Here is a 24,193-nt window from a genome sequence, read left to right as displayed (position 1 = left end):
CAATAAATACTTTTTAGTTGCATTAAGGTATACTTGGTGCATATTGAACTAGACTGTTTTTTATGAATGACTGAATTCCGCTCCTTTTCTGAAACTTTACTTAAGAGATCCATTTCTCATCATTCCCTATTTCATTTTCTGATATACTCTACAGGTGCTGTTCGAATTATCATACAAACTAACCAGTATCAGGACGGCACGGTGGCGCAGTGGGTAGCGCTGCTGCCTCGCAGTTAGGAGAACCGGGTTCGCTTCCCAGGTCCTCCCTGCGTGGAGTTTGCATGTTCTCCCCGTGTGTGCGTGGGTTTCCTCCGGTTGCTCTGGTTTCATCCCACAGTCCAAAGACATGCAGGTTAGGTTGGATAATGGATGGATGGACTAACCAGTATCACCTTATAGACTTGTTCCATTTCTGTGAAATCTTCATAGTTTTACAGTTGTCGACAAAATGTGAGCCAAAGCTGACAAATGTTTTTTCCTGTAGGACTTCTGTATGCTGAATTCATTTTTTTTAAATTTGTCAAGTTCAATATTGTGTCCTTGATGAGAAGTGATTAATTAATTCAACATCAGTGCTGCACACAAAAAAATGATTATTGCTGTATGCTGAAACATGGAAAATAGTCTGTTTATTACAACAATTCCAACAAAAAACAGCTGTTTAAACACAATTCTTGCTTTCTCTATGAACTTAAGCAGTATGCTTTATAACAAAAACATTAAGAACACACATTGATATTGATGCAGTTTAAGGTGTCTTGACGAATGCTTTTATTCATAACACAATAATTTATTATTTGGCTGCACAATCACTTATTTTTCTCTGTCTAATTTCAATTTATATCTCCAAACTTCTAAAAGTCTACACATATTCTAGATGTACCGTTAAGTGTACAATAATAGTGTAATACTGAAACAAGTCATTTAATTCAATACTAATTCAGTCAAGGGAAGGATGCAACTGTTCATTTGTATTTCTTCACATGTCTCCATTTACATGCAGCAGTACATGTCACCTTCTTCTTCTTTGCACTGTGTGGTACAACTGCATGTGATCATCTTGATGCATGAACAAGATATAGGAACCAGAGCGCCACTCTTGATTCTCCATCCCACAGTCTCTGGTGTAGCTAGTATAGGGCGTTGCTTGTGTGCCTGTAGTCATACTGATGCTTGGTAGTGTTCCCTCTTGATGTGGAATGACAGGACATCATGTGTTGGGAGCACAGTCTCCAACAGGTGAGATTGGGCAAAGAGGGTTGACCTATATATTGTATTTTTTTTTCTTTTCCAAGGACCTCATCCAAATGATTTGTAGCCTGAAGCAAATTAGTAACTCTTGGCTCTTCACTTTTATTTCTTTAGCTTCCTTACAAATATTTTATTAAACCAGACAGTTCATGATGAATACATATAGGTGTAAATGGAAACAAGTTAAATGGAGAACTGCGGTTTCCTTTGTCATTTACGTCTTATTGCTAATAAAGAGCCATTAAAAACAGGAAATGCAGCCGTTTAAGGCTGAAATAAGCAATTAAAGGTGGGTAATCTTAACAAGCAAGACAACTAAAATAAAGCATAAAAATGTTGCTTGAGCAAGAAGTGCTTCCACAGCAAGAATTGACTTCACTTTAAGAAGTGGATTGGAATAAAAACCTTCAGCCACTACTGCCCTCCAGTACCGACATTGCAAACCCCTGCACTAGTGTCTGTCCTTCTTGAGTTTTGATCAAGGTGATTATAAGCTCGTAGAACTGATGTCCAGGCTGCACCAGTTATGACTGTAAACGGGAGTCTTGAAAGAAAATACTCTTAAACTTGAAAAATCTATTTAAATAATGAGAAGAACTGTAATAATTAAAGAGCTGAGAATAATTAAGTAATAAATCACAGTACTGCCTTTTAAATACAAACCAAAAAGCTCACAAAATAAACCACAGAAATAACCAAAAGCAAAGGACAAGAATAAATAATCTCAATATACTAAACTCTTCCTTAATGCAATAAAAAAGCCTAATGTAATAAACTGAATGAATGCATGAAATCTGAGCAAACAAGCTTACCGAGAGCAATGAAGACATTCTGAATTTTGAAGTACTAACTTGAAAAATCTATTTAAATAATGAGAAGAACTGTAATAATTAAAGAGCTGAGAATAATTAAGTAATAAATCACAGTACTGCCTTTTAAATACAAACCAAAAAGCTCACAAAATAAACCACAGAAATAACCAAAAGCAAAGGATAAGAATAAATAATCTCAATATACTAAACTCTTCCTTAATGCAATAAAAAAGCCTAATGTAATAAACTGAATGAATGCATGAAATCTGAGCAAACAAGCTTACCGAGAGCAATGAAGACATTCTGAATTTTGAAGTACTAAGCAGGGAAAACTAAAGATACTTGACATCACCAAAGGCCTGGATGGATGGAGCTCCATCCAAATCCTTTTAATGTATACCTTTTTTGACCTTGCTGTTGAACAGTGGATTAGTTTTGAACAAACTATGGAGAATCAATCACCAAATTTAAACTTAATATTTTTTTCTTTGCCCCCGTGTAAAATCAAAACATACTGTGAGATGTGCCTTTTGAAGGCCCCTATAGTACTTCCTCATTTGACAAATGACTTGTAAAAATGAAGAGTGATTAGTGGATAACACTTTTTCCCAGCTTTGGTTATAAAAACCACCTTGCCAAGACTCACCTACATGCTTTCTATATTCTTTGGGGTCTCCCACAGGAATGACCTAGACCCAGATGACCAGTTACTTTTTGCAGATCCCTACACTAGTGACTCACTCCTCTGTAACCCTTTACGGAGTATCTGAAACATTCATACATATAAAACATTAAAATATTAAAAGTATATTTTCTTATGTGCTCACCAAAGAGTCCTGTGCAGCATTGGGTAAAAAGTGAGAATCATCCTGGACCAGTTGCTTGCCCATCAAAGAGCATATTAAAACACATGCACTTATTCTGTGCCCATTTGGACAGGGAGAAAAATCAACACAGAAGCGGGAAACTCCACACAGGTCAGTCTTTGATCTCAAGCCTACGGAGCACTAAGACAGTAGCCCTAACTGCTGTGTTGCCATGCTATTCTAATAAAAACCAGTACTAAACAAACCTGTAAATATATTTAAAGCGAAATACAGGTGGTGATACTGGTGATATTAACAGCGAGTGAGCATGACATGCAAACCCAAGAAACATGTTCTGGAGAATGGACATAGTGGTGTTTGCCAAAAGCTTTATGACGAGGCTGTGGAACCGCCAGGAGACCAGAGTTCAAAAAGCTAATTTGCTGTAGGGTGGTATATTGATTAGAGCTAAATCACAGCTGCAGCACCTGGGTTCGAGTTCTGGTTGTGTTGCTGTCTGCATGGATGTCCCAAACACATCAAAAAGATAAGCAGCTCGGTTAACTGACACTTGTAAATTGGTCAGGTGTGGACAAGCAAGGCTTGATCTTCTCAAGACATATTAATTGGAATCTGAATTTAATAATATAGCCCTAAATATAGCTTTGTAATGTTGATGCCCCTTAATATATTTACAAGATGAACACTCCAGTTAAGATGACAAGGTGCATCTTCCTACAACCTGGCTAATGACAGTACAAGCATCAGTCATATTGATCTCAAGCCTATGGAGCACCAAGACAGTAGCCCTAACTGCTGTGTTGCCATGCTTTCCTAAAAAAAACCAGTACCACACAAACCTTTAAATATATTTAAAGCAAAATACAGATGTTGATATTGATATCATATCAGACATATTGATGCTTGGGATCAACTTCTGACCTGTGTGGAATTTCCCAGTTTCTGTGTTGGTTTTTCTCCCTGTCCGAATGGGCATACAAAGATATTTTAATTTTTATGAATGTTTCTATATATGTGTATATGCATGAATGCTTCAGTTACCCAGTAAAGGGTGATGGAGGAGAGAGCCACTAGGGTAGGGATCTGCAAAGTCAGTCCTGGTTTTTGTTCCAATTTGATTTTTTAATTAGAAACAAGCCCTTTCCTATAACAGATCGTGTTTGATTTTATGGCTTGTTAGTGTTTTCATCTGCCATGTCTAGACATTCTTAGTATATTTTAATTGTTTCACATTTTTTGTTCATGTTTTCAGGTTAACTAATTATTTTCCAGTATCTCCTTTGTTTACACACTGTTCTTTTACTTTACATCATTTTATTGAACAGTGCTGCTCCCAATTACCTGTGTGTGATTATCTGGGGACATTCACTTTCAGATGTCCTATTTAAAGTTTTCCTGGCACCAGTCGTATCGCTGAGGAGTGAAGTCAGTTTTCCCATCTTGCTTTCACCCCCATTTCAGATGGGTTTCTTTGTGGCTCTAGTTCTGACATCAATATGCTCTAGCAGATTTCTGTTCTCATAGTCTCTGTGTTTTCTTCCTGCTTGAACAGTTTCTTGAAATGTCACCTTGCATCTCTCATCAGGTTTGTAAGTTTTTTCTCATTTCATTTCTTGACAAAAAATACAAAGTTCTGGGCCCACACACCTGTCTCTTTTTATTGAGCAAACGGGATCCATCACATTAACTGCAGTAACAGTTTACACTTTAAATTTCTGCAAAAAACACCAAAACACAGTTTCACAAACTCTGTCAATAGATATACTACCTCAAAACAATGCAAACCACTGTGTCTTATTAAAGACAAATATTGACTTAACATTCTTCTTCTTCTTTCGGCTGCTCCCGTTAGGGGTTGCCACAGCTGATCATCTTCTTCCATATCTTTCTGTCCTCTGCATCTTGCTCTGTTACACCCATCACCTGCATGTCCTCTCTCACCACATCCATAAACCTTCACTAATGCCTTCCTCTTTTCATCTTCCCTGGCAGCTCTATCCTTAGCATCCTTCTCTGCACATGTTCAAACCAATGCAATCCCGCCTCTCTGACATTGTCTCCCAACCGTCCAACTTGAGGTGACCCTCTAATGTACTCATTTCTAATCCTATCCATCCTCATCACACCCAGTGCAAATCTTAGCTTCTTTAACTCTGCTACCTCCAGCTCTGTCTCCTGCTTTCTGGTCAGTGCCACCGTCTCCAACCCATATAACATAGCTGGTCTCACTACTGTCTTGTAGACCTTCCCTTTCACTCTTGCTGATACCTGTCTGTCACAAATTACTCCTGACATTCTTCTCCACCCATTCCACCCTGCCTGCATTCTCTTTTTCACCTCTCTTCCACAATCCCCATTACTCTGTACTGTTGATCCCAAGTATTTAAACTCATCCACCTTCGCCAACTCTACTCCCTGCATCCTCACCATTCCACTGACCTCCCTCTCATTTACACACATGTATTCTGTCTTGTTCCTACTGACCTTCATTCCTCTTTTCTCTAGAGCATATCTCAACCTCTCAGGGTCTCGTCAACCTGCTTCCTACTATCGCTACAGATCACAATGTCATCAGCAAACATCATAGTCCACGGGGACTCCTGTCTAATCTTGTCTGTCAACCTGTCCATCACCATTGTAAATAAGAAAGGGCTCAGAGCCAAACTCTGATGTAATCCCACCTCCCAACTTGAATGCATCTGTCACTCCTACCACAGACATCACCAATGTCACACTTCCCTCGTACATATCCTGTACAACTCTTACATACTTCTCTGCCACTCCCGACTTCCTCATACAATACCAAAGCTCCTCTCGAGGCACCCTGTCATATGCTTTCTCCAGGTCCACAAAGATGCAATGCAACTCCTTCTGGCCTTCTCTAAACTTTTCCATCAACATCCTCAGAGCAAACATTGCATCTGTGGTGCTCTTTCTTGGCATGAAACCATACTGCTGCTTACTACTCATCACCTCACTTCTTAACCTAGCTTCCACTACTCTTTCCCATAACTTCATGCTGTGTCTCATCAATTTTATTCCCCTGTAGTTACTACAGTTCTGCATATCGGCACCAGTACACTTCTTCTCCACTCCTCAGGCATCCAATCACCTTCCAAGATTCTATTAAACAATCTGGTTAAAAACTCCACTGCCATCTCTCCTAAACACCTCCATGCTTCCATAGGTATGTCATCTGGACCAACAGTCTTTCCATTGACTTAATATTCTAATATTACAAAATCAAACCTCTTCTTGTCCGCTTTTGGCCATGTTCATTTTCAGGTTGGTGTGGGTAACATAGGCAAAACAGAGCTTGACAAATTGGCTAAATAAATTCAGCAAACCCGATCATTCAAGAAAATCCATTTGTCAGCTTTGACCCTCAAATGCTTATGGGTGACACAATTAAAGATTATGGAACTAATCTATTAAGGATGAGTGACTGGAGAGAGAATTTGAGTAAGTTAATTGTATCTAATTTATATACAGAAGAAAAAAATATGTCCTTGTAAGATTACATTCACAACGTAAAAGTTCAAAATATGCAAACACTGTATTTTAAACACAAATCCATCCATCCATTATCCAACCCGCTATATCCTAACACAGGGTCACAGGGGTCTGCTGGAACTAATCCCAGCCAACACAGGGCGCAAGGCAGGAAACAAACCCCGGGCAGGGCGCCAGCCCACCACAGCTAAACACAAATATTTTTACTTTTAAAATGTGTATTATTTATTAAAGATTCTGCCTTGTTACATCTTTAAAGTGGGCTGTTACAAAGTAAAGTTGATTGACTGTGTTCAAAACCCGGGAGTTCACAATGGCAATTTAAAATAATACTTTATGCATACATTTTTGGAGTCATAGGTCACTATTTTTGGATTGTGAAGTATTTTAGTAAATGAAACAAAGTCAGTACCTGGATGCATCAAAGTATTTCACAGTATAACACTATGCAGTAACATTATATTTCTGTTGCATGTAAACATGCCTATATGAAAAGAAAGACTCATTGGAAAGTAGTAGTAGCAGCCTTTTTTTTTTAAAATTTTTTTTAAAATGGTGCTGTTTATCTTGCATCATATATTTTGAAGGGCTGTTCAACCTCAATGATATACGATAAATCAACTTTACTGTGTGTTGTAAAATACCTTCCAAAAACTGCATAGGTACCTGCATACTAAACTCTTACTCAAATTTACAAAAATTTATGTAAGCAAGTTGATTTTTATGCTAGCAGAGTGTTTAAAGTAATAGAGCATACATGATCAAAAAATCATAGCTAATGGTATTTAATAATACTACAGTAAAATTCTGACAACTGCTTATTGCTATGACAAAAGCAGCATGCATTTTTCCAAAAGGATAACCTATGATAACAGGTGTAAGAGATTATTATTTCAATGTGATGCATGGCCCAGAGCACCAGGTAGGATGCTATGAAGAGTGATGTGGTGCAGAGCGCAGCACTCCATCATCACCAATAACTCTCCAAAGTCCAAATTACTTACAGATTTCCAAGATGGGGCTTCTTCTTGTGGTCAACCAAACAGCACAATTCATCTTCCTATCCAGGATAGTTCTTGCTTGTATTAAAAGTACATACTCTGAAGAACTACCTGCAGGAACAACAAGTGGCCCAAGTTCCTGCAGTTTCTAAAAAGTCTGTGGTTCCTGAAAAAAGTTCCTGCACTGGTAAAGGACCTTTTACCTCATTCACTGATCTCTTTTCACGGTTACCTTTTCTGTTACCATATTCAGCCTATTTTAGATATTATTAAATCTATTCTTAATTTCTTTTTTTATATGTGTATTTATTATGCTGAGACTAAAATTAATGAACGTGTAATAAACATGTATGAGGTGACTAATTTTCTGTAGAAAGCAAAACTGGCTATTTATAAAATTCCTAATGAAAAAGTCACATCAGATATGAACTGTGACTACAGTGCTATGAAAAAGTGTTTGCCCCTTTCCCAATTTCCATTGACTGAAGACCTGAAAAGTAAGTAAAAAAAATCAATACCAAGTTTTCTGATAAAGAATGATGGAATAAAGCAACAGCTCCAAATTACACAAGCTATTAATACCCTTAGTACTGTATACCCAATGCATACAGAGATGCTTAAGCATTAGTATATACTAGTAATAAAAATATAAGTTCTGGAGCCAAGTAATAACTCTTTTTACAGTATCTGACAGATTATTATAATATTGTTCATATTTACAATTCTAATTAAAATCATTTCACACATTAAAAAATGAGGATGTTCCAAAGTGAAAGTGTTATAAACAACTGTGAAACACAGATGAAAAAAGCTTTGTAACGTCTGGTTTGGATGCTTGAAGCAATGTCTTCCCTAGCATATCGTATTTAAATACTTCTTAAAGACTTTCAGTGCCTGCTAAACTTTTAACAAAATCAAAAAGAAGAATGTATCAATATTCTCAGTTATATGTTTTGCACTGGATCCCAAGAGAGTAAAAACAGCCTTTTCGAGCCAAACACCATAATAGCAGAAGCATTATAGCCAGCTCTAGCTCAGCTGCAAGCCTGTTTGGCAGCTGCACTTAACTACCCCATTATTCAACAAAAACAACACTTTGTTTATCTTCATCATCCTCAACTGCAAATGGGTAGAACAAAATGTAAAAGGTAATACAGAAACACTACTTAGAAAATCCTGTAAATTTAATGAGCACATTGCTTATCTGGAAAATGTTTCCCCAAGGACATTTATCTTTAAATCCTTAAAAATAAAGGATTAAGAAAAATATGATATGCTGAACCGGGTCAGTATTTTTCCTGAAGTCTTGGGGGGAAAAAGCATCCTAAAGCCACATCAAACAGTGAATATATATAGTCAGGAAGATGGCCTTATGTTTATAGCTTGACTAAAAAAATGAATAAATAATAAATCTATTGGCACACTAGAGGAAGCTTACAAGACCCTGAAAACTAATTTTGTAGGCTGAATAAATTAAAGTATTATTATAGAGGAAAACTGTGGAAAATTGTTAAAATTTACAGTAGAACCCTAGTATCCATGGATTTGGCTAAACCTGTTTCAGTTGTTCAAAGTTTACCATGGCCTGAAAAAAGCAAATGGAAAATTCCAGAAATAAACTATTGCTTATTTTTAAATTGTGTGCCATTCTAAGCAAACATTTTCACCACTGTGGGTAAACAATGCCACATTGCTGCAATCCACACATGGCAAAAATTCAACGAGCACCAGTTACACCAGTGAAGATCCTGCGAGCCGGATCGCCCTTGTGGAATCGCACCACATGGCCATAGTGCCATAACTGACGCTCCCTCATAATGCAGGTAATGTGACTCATTCAGGACTATGTGAGCAATCGCTCATTCGACACAAAGTCAAAACCAGTAGTACGCAAGGATTCTCCAAATTGACACAGTACTGAAGGAATCCAGTATTCGTCTTAGGTCACTGAACAGCGTCAATGTCTCACAACCATATAGCAAGTCAGGAAGCACCAAGACTCTAACGACTTGAACCTTCATCCTTTTGCATAGATATCGGGAGCTCCACACATCCTTTTCTAACAACCTCATGACTAATGCTCTCCCAATCCATCTACTAACTTCATAGGAAGAGTCACCAGAGACATGAATGTCACTGCCAATGTTAAGTAAACCTCTTGACAAGGTCGACCCTCTCTCCACAGTCAGACACACTGCTGATGGTTGTGCCCAAAAGGTCATTAAAGCCCTGGATCTTGGTTTTTCTCTAGGGCACTCGCAAGCCCAGACACTCAAGACTCCTTGAGAGAGACCTAACCAGAGCCTTCATTGACACTACGAAGACCACAGACTCATCAGCAAAGTCAAGATTTGTGAATATCTCTTAACCAACAGATGCCCCACAGCCACTAGACCTCACGACCCTGCCCAAAACCCAGTCCATGCAGGAATTGAACAGAGTAGGTACAAGAACAAGGAAAAAGGCAAAGGTTCTGCCTCCAATTGGCACAGCACTCACAGTACCAGTGTACGGGCCGGCCATGATATCCAGCAACCTTGAGGGGCTTTTTAGAAATCAAGGTTTTTTCGAAAAATATTCAGCCCTGGGACAAAAGGAAAAAAAAAAATCTCAACCCTAAAAGAGTTAATTCAGCCCCAACAGATTTTACTCATGCCATATTGTTGTCACAGGCAAACATGTGTAGTAATGTATCCACATACAGATTCTGTCACAGCACAGATTATGGCGAGTAAAGTCTTTTGAACTTTCCCAGTCCAAATAGGGTTTGGAAAGAGGACAATCAGTACATTTTCCCTTCCTGTTATGGACAGGAGAACAAAAACTTGAACAACAATTTCATTTTCATAAGGGAACAAAACTGTCTTTGTAGCTGTGTGAATGTGCTGATTTGGTAGCCCACTGCTCATTACTCTTTTGTGCCAGTTTCTTTACTACACTGTGTCATTCCTTTTAGCTTTTTTTTTTGTCAACTTTGTATAGTGCATGTCCTGTTATTTACAAAGAACAACAGAGAAAGTGTAAAGCACTAAAGGAGTTCAACAGCCACATGGATCAAAATAAAATTCAACCGTAAACACGAAAGTTAAAAAATAAAGCACAGAGGACAAAGTTCATGTGCCAACAAGGCAAATTTGCAACATGATCACATTTGTTATAAAGTCTAAGCAAATCAGGTGCAAACATTTTTTTTGGGAAATAAGTTGTACAGTACTGAAAACTCACAAAACTAATTTACTAAAGCAGGTCATCTAGATGAATTCCAAGTTCATTTACAAAGATGATTAAAACAATGAACACCTAACAGAAGCACCTCAGTCACCTTTCTCATAATCTCCATAACAGACACACAATGTCCCAAAGTGACATCAATGCCAGGAATTTCAGAAATTCTAAAGAGGACAGAATGGATTGTGGAGATGTCATCTGAACAGAGTGTTAATTCACTGAAAGTTGTTAAAGTGGCTAGTAAAGCTCATGACAGACATGGCCTGCAAAAGGTAAGAAGGAGATGAGAGCTCTTCAGAAGACTGCAAAAACTAACAAAATAGGATTGGAAAAGGGTTCAAGACATCTCCTGAACAAAGTCAAACCTATGAAAATTGGAATGGAAAATAAAAATGTACATAGCTAACAAGAAGACTGGTTCATTTTGTAACATTCCATTGTTTTTATTTAAAGTCTGATGTTTTCTTCTCCAATATAAAAGAGAATGAGACACCCATAACAGATTGCCATAAAAGAGACAAGAAGTCAGACAGAAGACTTAACAAATTCCATTTGCAAACAAGGCACTGACATCTAGTCTGTATAACGTCTGTGACCTGTATTATAGTCTTACTTTCATCAGTGACACAAACCCACAGAGTGATTTTTCTAAATCAAAAAACCACACACTTGCATCATATCTGCATTCTGCTCACAACTATGAATCATTTTACAATCTCAGAATCATATAGACTTCATATGACAAAGCACAGTTAACATAAACTGTTGATGTGTTTGTTTTTTTCTAATGGAAAACGGGAATTTAGCATTGTCATTAAATATGGAGTATGCAGAATATTCAATGAATGTGAATGAAACTAGGCAGCTTATAAAAGGAACATTCTGTTGACTTCTGAAATTCAAGCTCTTTGACAGCTTCCAAGTGCTTTAGAGCTGGGGTGGAACTAACTGGAATTCAGAAAACAAGTGACAATAATAAAAGAATAATCCATCCATCCATTATCCAACCCGCTGAATCCGAACACGGGGTCACGGGGGTCTGCTGGAGCCAATCCCAGCCAACACAGGGCACAAGGCAGGAACCAATCCCGGGCAGGTTGCCAACCCACCACAGAAGAATAATCCTGGAATCCAATATAGTCTAGTCCAAAAACTGACTATTGAGGCTTAACTGTTACACACTGCATTTTGTATGATGATGGGGGGGAGGGGTTACTTTTCTCTTTTATGTTGGCTGTTCACTGTAGGTCAGAAATCTTCCTATTATATATTTTTTCTTTTATACTGTACTGTTACTCTATCATGTGTTGGATTGTGGAATGAGAAGGTTCAGGAGTAAAAGAGACAGACGCAACCTTTATTGTTAGTGAGAAAACAAGTAAAAATTAAAATTAATTCAAACTTTCTAAAAATCGGGGTTCGTGTCCCAGGTCCTTCCTGCATGGAGTTAGAATGTTCTCCCCGTGTCAAAATGGGTTTCCTCACTCAGTCCAAAGACATGCAAGTTTGGTGGATTGGAGATACTAAACTGGCTCTCGTGTGTGGTTGGGTGTGTGCGTTGTTCACCCTGTGATGGACTGGCGACATGTCCATGGTTTATTCCTGCCTTGCACCCTGTGCTAGCTGGGATAGACTCCAGCACCCTCACGACACTATTCAGGACTAAGTGGTTTTAAAAATGACAGACTGCCAGTTTGTATATAACAAATTGTAATCCAAGATTGGAGAGCATTACGTGACACAAAGCACTACATTTCTTCAACTTTGAATTTCAAATAAGGGACAAATTGTGTCCTAAAATGTGTTAATTGCATGATTAGGTTAGAATGTATGCTTTCCTATTAGTAAAACAGGATACAGAATAAATGTCAATGACTATGCACGACACCTTACTATTTACAGACACCGCCTTCACACCTTAAACCCTGGCTGAATGCAGTCTTTTGTAATGTCACAAGACAGTCAGTGGGTATATCCTACCACACCTCATGTCTTTTCTTTTAAAATAAATTACATTGAAGGAATAAAGACATAATGTACAAAAGTGTACCGATTATGTAAGTCTGTATTTACTAGACATTTTAGCAGCCCAAAATAAAATGTAAAATTGGGGGCTGATTTGTTTTGAACCTAGTTTTGTAAAACTTGACTTGCTTGTATGGAATGTTACGTGATTTTAAAAAATTCAATAAAATGTTAAAAAAAAATGTAAAATTGTATAAATTGCTACACAAACTATAAAAGGTATGGTAGAGGATGCACAAGGTAAATGACACTCACAATGTATAGCTTCACTGAAGCTTCATAAGGCTGGGTTTGAATCCTGATCCAGTTGATTACTCTGTGGACAATTTCGCATTTGGTGGTCAACACAGCATTCTGAACCAGTCCTCTGTGAGGAGTTGTACATATACTTAAACTGTCTCTTTTATAATTACCATAATTATTATAAGTGGTTATAATTGCTACTGTATGGATTAATAAATACATTCTAGGGTGCACAAATATAACTGACATCTGTTTCATTCCTCAAACGTTTAAAAATTTTTATTAATCAAACATCACAAAGTTGTACAGAATTGACATTAGAGCATTTCTTTTCACACGGAAATGCAGAGGAAGAGGGGAAGCCAAGAATTAAAGCAGGTTGTGGTTTATTTTTAAAGTGTGTCTGAGATTTAAATCTTAGGTTGATTGTGTGCTATCCAAAATACTGAAAAAAGTTGAAAAAATTATTAAAATGACATTAATGATATTCAGTCATGAACTGTTTCTTTAACCATCTTCTACAATTTTATATCCCAATGGCAATTCACTACATAGAAAAACAAACAAATTAGAAATAAAAGTAATAATAAAACTATATTTCAAATGAAATCATTCCTAGTCTGCTGCACCGAATAAAGAATTCCTCTCCCAAAAGTGGTGAAGTGGCTACGATGGTTAACCAGCAAAACATTTCAACGATAAATCTGTTCAGTGGCAAACCATTTGTTCTTGCAACCTGGTTTTCACTTTTAGTTATACTTATTATTCCCTTTTTATGTTAAGTGTTACAGCAAAAAAAAATGTTAATGAATGCAGCATTTCATTGTGTGTCTTAGACAAACTTTTTTACCTTGTTTTCAGGCCAAAAGGGTTAAATTACTATTTAAGGAAATGTAAATTTAAAGTTCATCTTGAATCTATATTTCAAGACTTTCCAGTTTTAAATTCCAGCTGTCAGGCACTTCCAGATCACTTATGTGACGTCAGTTACATCATGACCCAAGTTTTCAGACCATTTATCCGTTTTATCTTTGAATCTGCCTTATTTTCTGTAGATGAAGCGCTATGATGAACTTAAATTCTTCTTTTAATTTCTTTAAACCGTTCAAAGGGTTCTCTACAAAGGTTCTATCTGTCTCCAGTTATGCATATTATTATAACTACCTTTTTCATAGTGTGCTCTTTCATGTTTTTAACTCCTTGACCACACTTATCATGTATCCATAATGTGAGGCTCCTAGACTGACAGAGAATCCTTTCCTGCCTGATCACGTTTCCTCTCAGTTTTACCCTCATCAACAGGAATGGAATCAGTATACAGAGGCTGTTCAAATCGACTCTTGGAAATAGCACAGATCTAATTACTCCTGTCAAAACCAACTTAACTTTAAAGAAATTGCTTATGACTTATATTATTCAACTTCTTTTAATGCATTTTTATACATACTAAAAACCCCACGGATTTATTTTTTGATCTGCACTTTGAATGTAGAATGTTACGGTGTGCAGACCACTTAGAAGAACAACACTTGCCTTTTCAATATTCCAAGGTTTCGGACACAATTAACTCGGCTTACATACGTTATTAGCAGTCTAGAATGAACTCATTTTGCATCAGTGGCTGTGGTAAAAAAAAAATCTATAGTGATTTTTCACATCGAGTATATAATTACACTTTACTTCGCTAAACCCAAAAACGTACGTTATCAATAAACCTTCTTTCCAATCTATCTGAAAGTATAAAGCTAGGCGAAGTGTACTTACCAACCGTCACACCAAACGCGGACAACACGTTTCCTTTTCTCGGGGCTACAAAGCCCATGACCCATCTTTCTCCCTTCTTTCTCAGCACTGATAGTGTGGTGACCGTTCTTGATCATTGTGCTTGAAAGCTCAGGTAAATTGAAAAAACCGTAAATATATCAAAATATTTAAGATCAAACCTAATGTTTAAAATGTATCTTAAAGTGGTTGGCAGATAATGCGTCACAGGATAATTGAAGCCTCACTTCACGAAGCCGGCTTCTTTCCGATTCAATGTCACTGTAGAACGTGACAACCGGCTTACTCTGTGAAGCACAGCGACTGCTGACTCCTACCGGGGACAACGCCTCCTCAAACAGGATGTGCGTCACTGATATGGTGACGATGGAAGTTAACTTGCGGGCCGACATGCAGGCCGTTGTCACGTGGTGAGGGTCTTTTTTTTCCCCTGTTAACAGTTACATCCGGTTTTGTAAGGCAAAGGCAAACTATTTTGAGAGGAATAATTAATGCATGACTACTGCAGCCTTTCTGACTTTATGTATTTTTTTAATCGCTACAAATATGAAATTAGCATTTATGCACTTATTATGACACGAAATCAGCATAATGGGACATACTTTATAAAAGACTAGCTGTCCTCCGCTCGTCTCCCTTCAGCCCGCAGCCGCTTTCTCGGATTATCGCGAATAAATCGTTCCTGCAAGCGAACTATGATACTTAGTGCAATGAAAGAAGACGCAAAATCAACCGGAATGTTCAAGAAAACTATAGACAAAATCCCGACTTAAATCCGTTAAGTAGTTCTCACGTGAAAAGCGGACAGACAGACGTTGGATTTTATATATATATATATATATATATATAGATGTTACGGAGTAGCTCCCTAATAGTTACTAGATTTAGTAGTTTCATTAGCTACTTTAAAGGCTTTATGTATGAAGTGTTGACTTAGGTGAAATGCCTTCTCACAGTGGTCAGAGCTGCTGCCTCACAGCCATAATGTCCTAAGGCTGGATGCCAGGTGAGGCTCTGCTTGGCTGGAATGAGCTCCAGTCCATGTTGGTCTTTATCTGAGTGCTCAATGCTGTATTTCCTCTGAATGAAGAGCTTATCTGGTTAACTGACCTGTGAGGATGTGCACCCCACTGTGCCCTGCAGTGACCTGATGCATCATCCGGAATTACTTCCTGCTTTGTGCTTGTTGTTGGTGGGATAACACTTAGCAAATGTAACTCTGAAGTGGATTAGGTGGGTTTGATGGCTTAATTTTTTTGTTTGTTTTGTTTTTCTTGCGTGACCAATTTTGCCAAATAAGTACTTTCCATGCCCTGTTTAGCACACTGCCATACTTATTTGTCAACTTCTTTCATCCTATCAATGTATGCTACTTTTCTTCTTTTCTTGGAGGACCTATTTTATGTATTATTTCCACTATTATATCCAAATTGGGTAATTCCATTTTAGATCATCACACTTTTGGACCTCATCGTCACATATTGTAGCAAAACCTGGCATGCTGATTTGGTCATATGAATAACCCATTGAACTGAAATTGCACTCATCTGGGATCAATATTAAGCTAACAAAGTTTGAACTTATGGGGGGGGGGGGGGGGTTTGGGTTATGACTTTGACTGGGTATATTGCCATCCATCCTCTTCCGCTTATCCGAGATCGGGTTGCGGGGGCAGCAGCTTGAGCAGAGATGCCCAGACTTCCCTCTCCCCGGCCACTTCTTCTAGCTCTTCCGGGAGAATCCCAAGGCGTTCCCAGGCCAGCCGAGAGACATAGTCCCTCCAGCGTGTCCTGGGTCTTCCCCGGGGCCTCCTCCTGGTTAGATGTGCCCGGAACACTGGGTATATTGCCCTAAGTATAAGTTGCACAGAAATGGCTCTTATATCATTTTAAAGCTCTTTTCCAGCGCTATATTTTGCTTACATACTATGCTATCCCCAAAATTAAAATGTGCCATGTTATTAGTGATGGTAATGTTAAAAATTGAATAGCGAAAAAAACTATTTTAAAATTGGTAATCATACAATGGTTTCATATCACTAATGGGCCTTTTTCATAGCAGTCATATTGACATTAAATATTATTGCATGCAGTGTTGTAAGTAATGACATTAATTAAGGTTCCAATTATGCTGAAATTGAACGGAAGCTTCATTAATGTCATTAGTGACACCAGTACTTGCCATACTATTTCATGTCAAAATGGCTGCTGTGAAAAGGGCCCATTCCATTCCAGCATTGGAGAGATGAGACTGAACTTTTTCTATCCTCATGGACCATGTCTATCCTGCTCATTGATACATTTGTCATGGATCATCAGGATGTGCTCCTAGTAGTTTAACCTGTGACGGCAACAGGATGGACATACGCAATTTTAAGCAAAGACACAATTGCTGCAGTAAAGGCTCTGATGGCGTATAAATTGAGAGTGTAGTCATTGTTTATGTTCTTACATTCCCACCTCATCGTTCAAACAGTACAGCTTGAACATAAATTATTCATGGTTCCAACAAAATTGAATTTTTTGCCTCACACTAGTGGTCTAAGAGCCGATCTAGTTTCAGCTTAGTTTTTGTGTTTATTTATCTTATTTATGAGGAAAGGCTTGATCTATATTTCTTGGAAAACATTCAGTGAAAGAGTGCATGATCTCAGATATAATTCACTTAATTCAAGGCCCTTTTTAGTAGACCAGTGTCTCTTAAGAACTTAAAGTATGAACTGAAGAGAAAATCTAAAACTATTCTGATTTTACCATTAATTCTGTTATTCTATTTTGTTTTCGTTACTTTGGCATTATTGTACTTTTTTATTCATTTTTAACTGAAAATTTTATTTCAATTAAAATTATATTTTCACTGCTAGTTCTGGCTTTAGTCTTAGTTTTTATGAACCCTAATAACCCTGTACCATTCATTGATCACTTACAGCTATTCAGCAGCACTGTAAAGAATTGTGGTTTTGATGAACAATTCAGATAAGTAATGATAGTTCAGCAACAACTCAAAACCCAAAGAATAAATTTTGTGAAGTTCATGACCTTTCAAGCTTGCTTTAGTAAAACATTGACCAGTTTTAAAACATAGGTCTTTTAATATTATAATCACTAATAACATGGCAATTTTTCATTTTGAGGATAGCATAGTGCCGTATATAATCGCGTTTAAGTTCTCCCGTGGATAAGTCAGGGCTTGATTTTATCGTATAATTTCCGGTATTTTATAATGTTGGTCGTATAAGTTGAATGTGGACAACTCACGCTATTGGTCCAAGACATTATGATATGCTAACGTCCACCTGAGAGAGTAACCACGAGGCACACTGCCTTTTCTTTCCTATGTATTGTGCCTATGTGACCACACGGTAATACCCGAACTATTCCGAATTAACGTTTGCACTGTTTTGTGTTTTTTGTATGTCACACCCTCATACCACTTTATCGTAAGAATATCCTTTATCTACAATGGAGCATTCAATCAGAAGGAAATATGAAGCTGGTTTTAAATTAAAAGTCGCTGAAGTGGCGAAAGAAATTGGTAACTGCGCTGCTTCAACAAAATTCGACGTGTCTGAGAAACTGATGCGTGATTGGAGGAAGCAAGAAGATGTAAAAAAAAATTATCTAAGTGTTGTGTTTTTGAATGGGCGTACAAGTTGGGTCTGATTTTATGATCGATTTTTCGGGTTTCAAGATCCGACATATACGCAAGTATATATGGTATTTAGTAAGGTGACCAGAATTTTTTGGGCCAATCCGGGGACGGGGGGGGGGGGGCGGGGGTTTAGAATCTACAGATCACGAGTAGGGACTGTAAACACTACAGAGTACAAAGCGAAAGCTTATCACGTGATTTCTCGTCAAAGTTGCAGGATGGGTAAAGCATAACCTCCGTCAAAACACCGCGCACGCGCGCCGAGTTCAAATTACAGTATCGTGGTGATGAGATACATTCAAAAAAGTGAACCAGCTGAAAACGGGGACATGTTTCTGAGTGGGGACAGTTGTCCGAAAAAGGGGACTGTCCCCGGAAAACGGTGACGGATGGTCACTTTATATTTAGGCAAAATATAGATCTGGAAAAGAGCTTTAAAATGATACGTGAATCAATCAGTGCAACTTATATAGGCAGTCAAAATCATAACTGAACAATAATAACAAACCTTGTTAGCTTAAATCTCCCTTAATGTTGATCCAAGACACATGCAATTTCAGGTCTGTGGGTTACTCATATGACCAAATCAGTATGCCAGGTTTCATTAAAATCTGTGACGATGAGGTCCAAAAGTGTGATGATTTGACATTACAATTACATGGAAGTACGAGGGATGTTCAGAAAGTTTCCTCACTTTTATATTTTCTTTGGAAATGATGAAGGCAGGAGTAGTAGTAATTGGGCATTAAAAAGTTGGTACAACGTTGGGAAAATTGCATAGCAAACGAAGGTGACTATGTAGAAAAGTGGTATAATTAGTTTTTGAAATTCTTAATAAATAGAGTTAAAAGAAGTGCAGAAAATTTTTGAACTTCCCTCGTATTTAGGACTCCTTCCAGCCTTGTGCCCTAATGCTACCAGGAATGGATCTGACTCCCTGTAGCCCAAATGGTTGATTAAGAATGCTCAGAATGTGGATGTACAGATGAACAATGAACTACTACCAGGTACACACCAATCTTGGCACCTATAAAAATGGGATGCAAAAAATATATTTGCCGCTAGTATGTGTGAAACATTGTTGTTACTGTATCAGTGTCAGATGATGTCAGATTTCAGAGAGTGAGAGAATTACACTTTTTTAGATGACGAGTAACACTTGGACCTCTGGTCCTGCAAGAATGGTGGTGCAAAACACCCAGGTCACCATATTGACAATGCTGCAATGTCCTTCACTGCCATCTGATGTCACCGCACCTCTTTTCCTGACAAACATGCCACATGCTCAATAGACCTGAAGCCTACTAATATAGTGTAGCAAGCCCGCACCTCCAAGTCTTCAGTCATGTATGTTGCTGCTTGCTGTGTGAAGGACCCGAAGCCCCCACTGTGCTATTCCTGTCATTGGGGTGCACGGCTGTTCTTTTCCTGTCAGCCTCTGCACTCTTCTGTGTAATTGCTTGCTATGAGGCACATGCTGCATCACAGCCTGTCAAGAATAGGACCCAAAGTCCAGTTTCAAGTTTGGACTACACATCTAATTCATGGGTCATGTTGCCGTGAGAAGGACCTTAAGTCAGTTTTTATGGCTGAAGTGGCCTGCATGTCCAATTCATTGGTGGAGTTACGCATATCATGGCATAAGCTGTGCATTGAGACCAAGATCAAGGCTCAAAGCCAAGGGGTGGAAGGGTTTTTGTATGACAGACAGACAACCCTTTGCATTTTTTATAAATAGAAAGACAGATTTCAGAGGTTCCAACTTCTATTTAAAACTTGGAAGATTTGAATATTTTTTATTTCTGCAAATGTTGATAATGATTACAATATTTCTCGACTGGTTAGCCACATTTCTTGAAATTAAGCTCCATTCCCCAAAACTCTGAACACAATTCAGAGTGCACACTCAGCGCCCCAAACTCAAACTTCCAGGTCAAAACCAAACTCTCTACTCATATCTATGTACTCTCACATCAAAATCAAACTTTGCCTTCAGACATCACACAAATTCTCTCAAAAACAGATACGCTACAGCAGAGCCTTGCACCATGCTGAGATCAATCCAAAACACTACTGTAAAAATGGGTTTCTGCAATGAGTAACGCTACTTATGCCCTCTCAAACTCTGTACACAATGGGCACTATATAAACAACAAATGTAGAAATTTTCCAAAAAACATTTAATGTACAACACAATACATAAAGAAAAGTATCTGTATCCGCAGCATCCTTTCTCTGTTCAGGTTCAGACCAGAGAATCTCATTGACATTGCGTGCAATGCGAGCCCCGGCCAGGCAGCGGGGGAAAAAAACCCTTGCATGCCTTGTCCATCCCTGGCAGGCCTCAATTGTGATGTCCAAACAAGCCTCCTCCATGGTGTGGAGGAGGTAAACATGAATATTGGGTTCTTGGTCATAAACCTTCCACCTCCAAAAACTCCTCTGTAAGGTTTAGAAAAGAAGAATATGTAGGCAGAAAGATGTTGCCGAATCTGGGATTGTTGGTGAACTAGTCACGAGCCAGTGCAGCCTGGTGGAAACTGACATTGCCCCAAATTACGACGCAACATGGCTTCTCTGGATGTGCTGACTCCCTCTGGTCAAGTTGGTATACAGTTTTTCTTGATTACTTACATATTCGTACCAAACTTATTAGCTAAAAATCCCAAACCATACCACCATCTACCAAAATACAAACTTATTACTTGAAATTATAAACACTATTCTCCTATTTTGACACAGGATTCAGATTTGTTTCACTTTTTGTGCAAAACTCTACACATAAATCCCTTCATGTATCGTTGGCTTCACTGTGTGGCGTAGCTCAAGTTTGTGCCGCTCGGGGCGTTGTGGTGCTTCAATTTGCTGCCCTCCAACATATCTGAATATGTTAACCTATTTAAATAAAATATTAAAATGACGTATAGACAAAAATTAAGATAAATTTTGCGTAGATTTATTCATACAGTATATAGAGCAATACAGCAATAATTTTTCACATATAATTATTTAGAAGCATCATATAGACAAGAATATAGTATAGACGCACTGTTCTAATTATTAGTTTAATATAATTACGCTGTGAAACCCAGAACCAGTGTAGTGTACAAGTGATAGGTGGGGATGATTTCTGCGCAGAGCAAGAACACATTTGGATTGATAACAAAACGAAATTATAAATTAGTTATCTTCCTAGAAATTATTATCGGTGTAATGTTTATGTTTATTTTTGTTATTGCCTCATAAATTTCAACAGCTGTGTCTGATGCCGTCACAGAAGGTCAGTCTGAAAATTATTTTTGAAGCATTTGTGGATAAAAATCAGAGAATTTTATTTTTTTCATTCATGAGTGATATTTTTCCGAGCCCCGCTGCTTACACATGAATTGTACTGAGCCTTTTGGCCAATAATACCACCCCCAAAAATGTGCCGCCCTGGGCTGAGCGGCCCTAGCTGAGCCACTGGTGTGCTCATTTAGAAAGCACTGTTCGGATTCAGCGGGTTGGAAAATGGATGGATGGATGGATGGATGGATGGATGGATGGATGGATGGATGGATGGTTTCAATATTGTTAATTCGAGTCAGCAAAGCTGGAACACATGTAGCACACAATTCCTCAAGTGCAAACACTGCGAGTCAAAATTGTTCATACACCAGTCATAGCCTTAGGTAGATAGATAAAAGGGCCATGGCTCAGGTTGCCTGTTTTGGAACAATGGATTATCCACCACAGCAAGAGGAAGATCACAGACACAGGAGGAGAGGAAGAAGAGGGCGAGGAAGAATTACTGGTGACTTAAAAGTGACAAATGGTTTCAAATGAGATTTGTGCCACTCTTGTTGACCATGTCCTTGTGTATGGGATGTCAATGGCAACAGGTGGTCAAGTAGTGCAACCAAACCCGAGCCGTTTCACAGTAGCTTCTGTAATACAAACCTGCAGAGAGGAAAATAGATAGGTCATTTACATACTGCTCTCTACTGTAACCTTGGAGTACTGTTATATACAACACCTACATGTACTGTAGCTGTTTTCTCTGTTGGACTGTACGCTGTCTAAAATGCATTGACTTCATATAGTTACTGTGTGTTCCTATTGTAAAATGTATGGTTTTACAGTTAATACCTGCAGTATTTTGCTTTCCAGAACTGAGAGATGGCCACCTTATGAAGGCAGAAGATCCTTATTTTCTGAAGAGCAAGAGAGCGCTATGATCAAGATGGTTATAGCCAACAACATGATTTGCATTCGAGAGATGTATACAACAGAGGGTTACTTAGGACCAAGAAATCCTCAGAGGGACTCATGCAGACAGCATTTCCACAATTGACTGCATTCTTCAAAAGAGCAGGTTGACGATGAAACAGGCCTATCATGTTCCTTTCAAAAGGAAATGCCTGGAATATGTGCAGGCATTATATTTTCATACTGTGTGAAGTATTTGAGTGTAGTTACAGTATGTATTACGGTATTGTTCAGCACCATATCATGTAGGACAAATTGTATTTATGGCCTTTTTTTATGTGTACTCTAGCAATGTGTTTCAGAGTAGTCATTTCATCTGTCATTTGATATACATATCCATCACCTTTGTAAAATTGAATTCCTTCATCTCTGAAACATAGCCAAACTCCGTCCCTACCTCTCCCTCTGTGATGCTGAAAAGCTGGTTCATGTCTTTGTCTCATCCAGAGTTGACTATTGTAATGCACTCCTCATCGGGATACCCAGCAAGAGCCTTCAAAAGCTCCAACAAATTCAAAATAGTGCTGCAAGAATCCTGATGAGGGTGCGGAAATATGAACATATCTCACCAATCCTTTGGTCACTTCATTGGCTCCCTATCCTTCTCCGTATCGAATACAAACTGTTCACTCACCAGTGTATCCATGGAAATGCTCCACAATATCTTAAAGAACTCCCTATATTACAATCCACTACAAGAAACCTCCGTTTTACAAATACCTACCGCCTTCGCCCCCCTGTGACCAAACTTCATACAATGGGTGACCGAGCCTCTACGGCTCTGGAATGCCCTACCAGAGAGCCTGAGAACACAGCAGATTGTGGGCTGTTTTAAAAAACAGCTAAAGACTTTTCTATTTAGGAAAGCTTATTAACAAGAATGCTATAATTATTGTTGTTTTATCTCTGTTTTTATCTTGCCTTGCCTTTATTTAATCTTTTTTATGTTGCACTTTGAGATTTACTGCTAATGTATAGTGCCCCTATAAATAAAATGCATTATTATTATCATTTACAGTAGTGTGTGTCATCTCTTGTGAAGAATTTTTGAAACAGAAGCAATGCACACTCCTCATGTGCTCATCTTTGTTGATGAGGCAGGCTTCAACCTCACTGCTAGGAGGAGGTGGGGGACATACATTGGCCAAACCCTTAATGGACTGAGGTGTCCATCATTAACATGCCATCCTTGATCCTCTATTTTAAATTGGGAAGCTAAACTGCAAAGTCTAAGATGACTTTCTTAAAATTCTAAAAAATGAACTTCACTATTTAAACTACACTACATATTTTTCATGTACAGTATTTACTAATTTGGAAATATTTTGTCACCTTCTTTTCGTAATCGAAGAGTTCATTTCGAAAAATATAACTGCCCGGTTGTCATTTTGTGTTTTAATCGATGAAATCAAATGTTCAAGGGTCACTTTATATACAGTGCATACTAATTTTGGCTGATCATATTACAGGTAAATGTGTTCTTTTATAGATGTGAATAGTGTGTTTCTTTGCAAAACACCGGATCTGCATCAGTTTTCTGAGAGAACACGATGGAACTGAATCCGTGCTGTGTGCATCATCATTGCTTCATAATGTCAAGCATTATTGGTGT

The 24,193-nt window shown here is 38.2% G+C and overlaps 1 protein-coding gene across 1 annotated transcript in view; it reads right to left on the bottom strand.

Moving 5' to 3' along the window:
* Positions 1–15,026, bottom strand: part of pcyt2 (phosphate cytidylyltransferase 2, ethanolamine) — an 80,567-nt gene extending 65,541 nt beyond the window's left edge. The window contains exon 1 of the mRNA XM_028819283.2: positions 14,665–15,026. Coding sequence (XP_028675116.1) covers positions 14,665–14,780 — 116 coding nt within the window. The 5' untranslated portion in view covers positions 14,781–15,026. The remainder of the gene's footprint in view (positions 1–14,664) is intronic.
* Positions 15,027–24,193: the final 9,167 nt, after the last annotated feature.

The sequence above is a fragment of the Erpetoichthys calabaricus genome, chromosome 14 (assembly GCF_900747795.2).
Source record: "Erpetoichthys calabaricus chromosome 14, fErpCal1.3, whole genome shotgun sequence".
NCBI classification, from domain to species: domain Eukaryota; kingdom Metazoa; phylum Chordata; class Cladistia; order Polypteriformes; family Polypteridae; genus Erpetoichthys; species Erpetoichthys calabaricus.
This window is presented reverse-complemented; position numbering and strand designations above follow the sequence as displayed.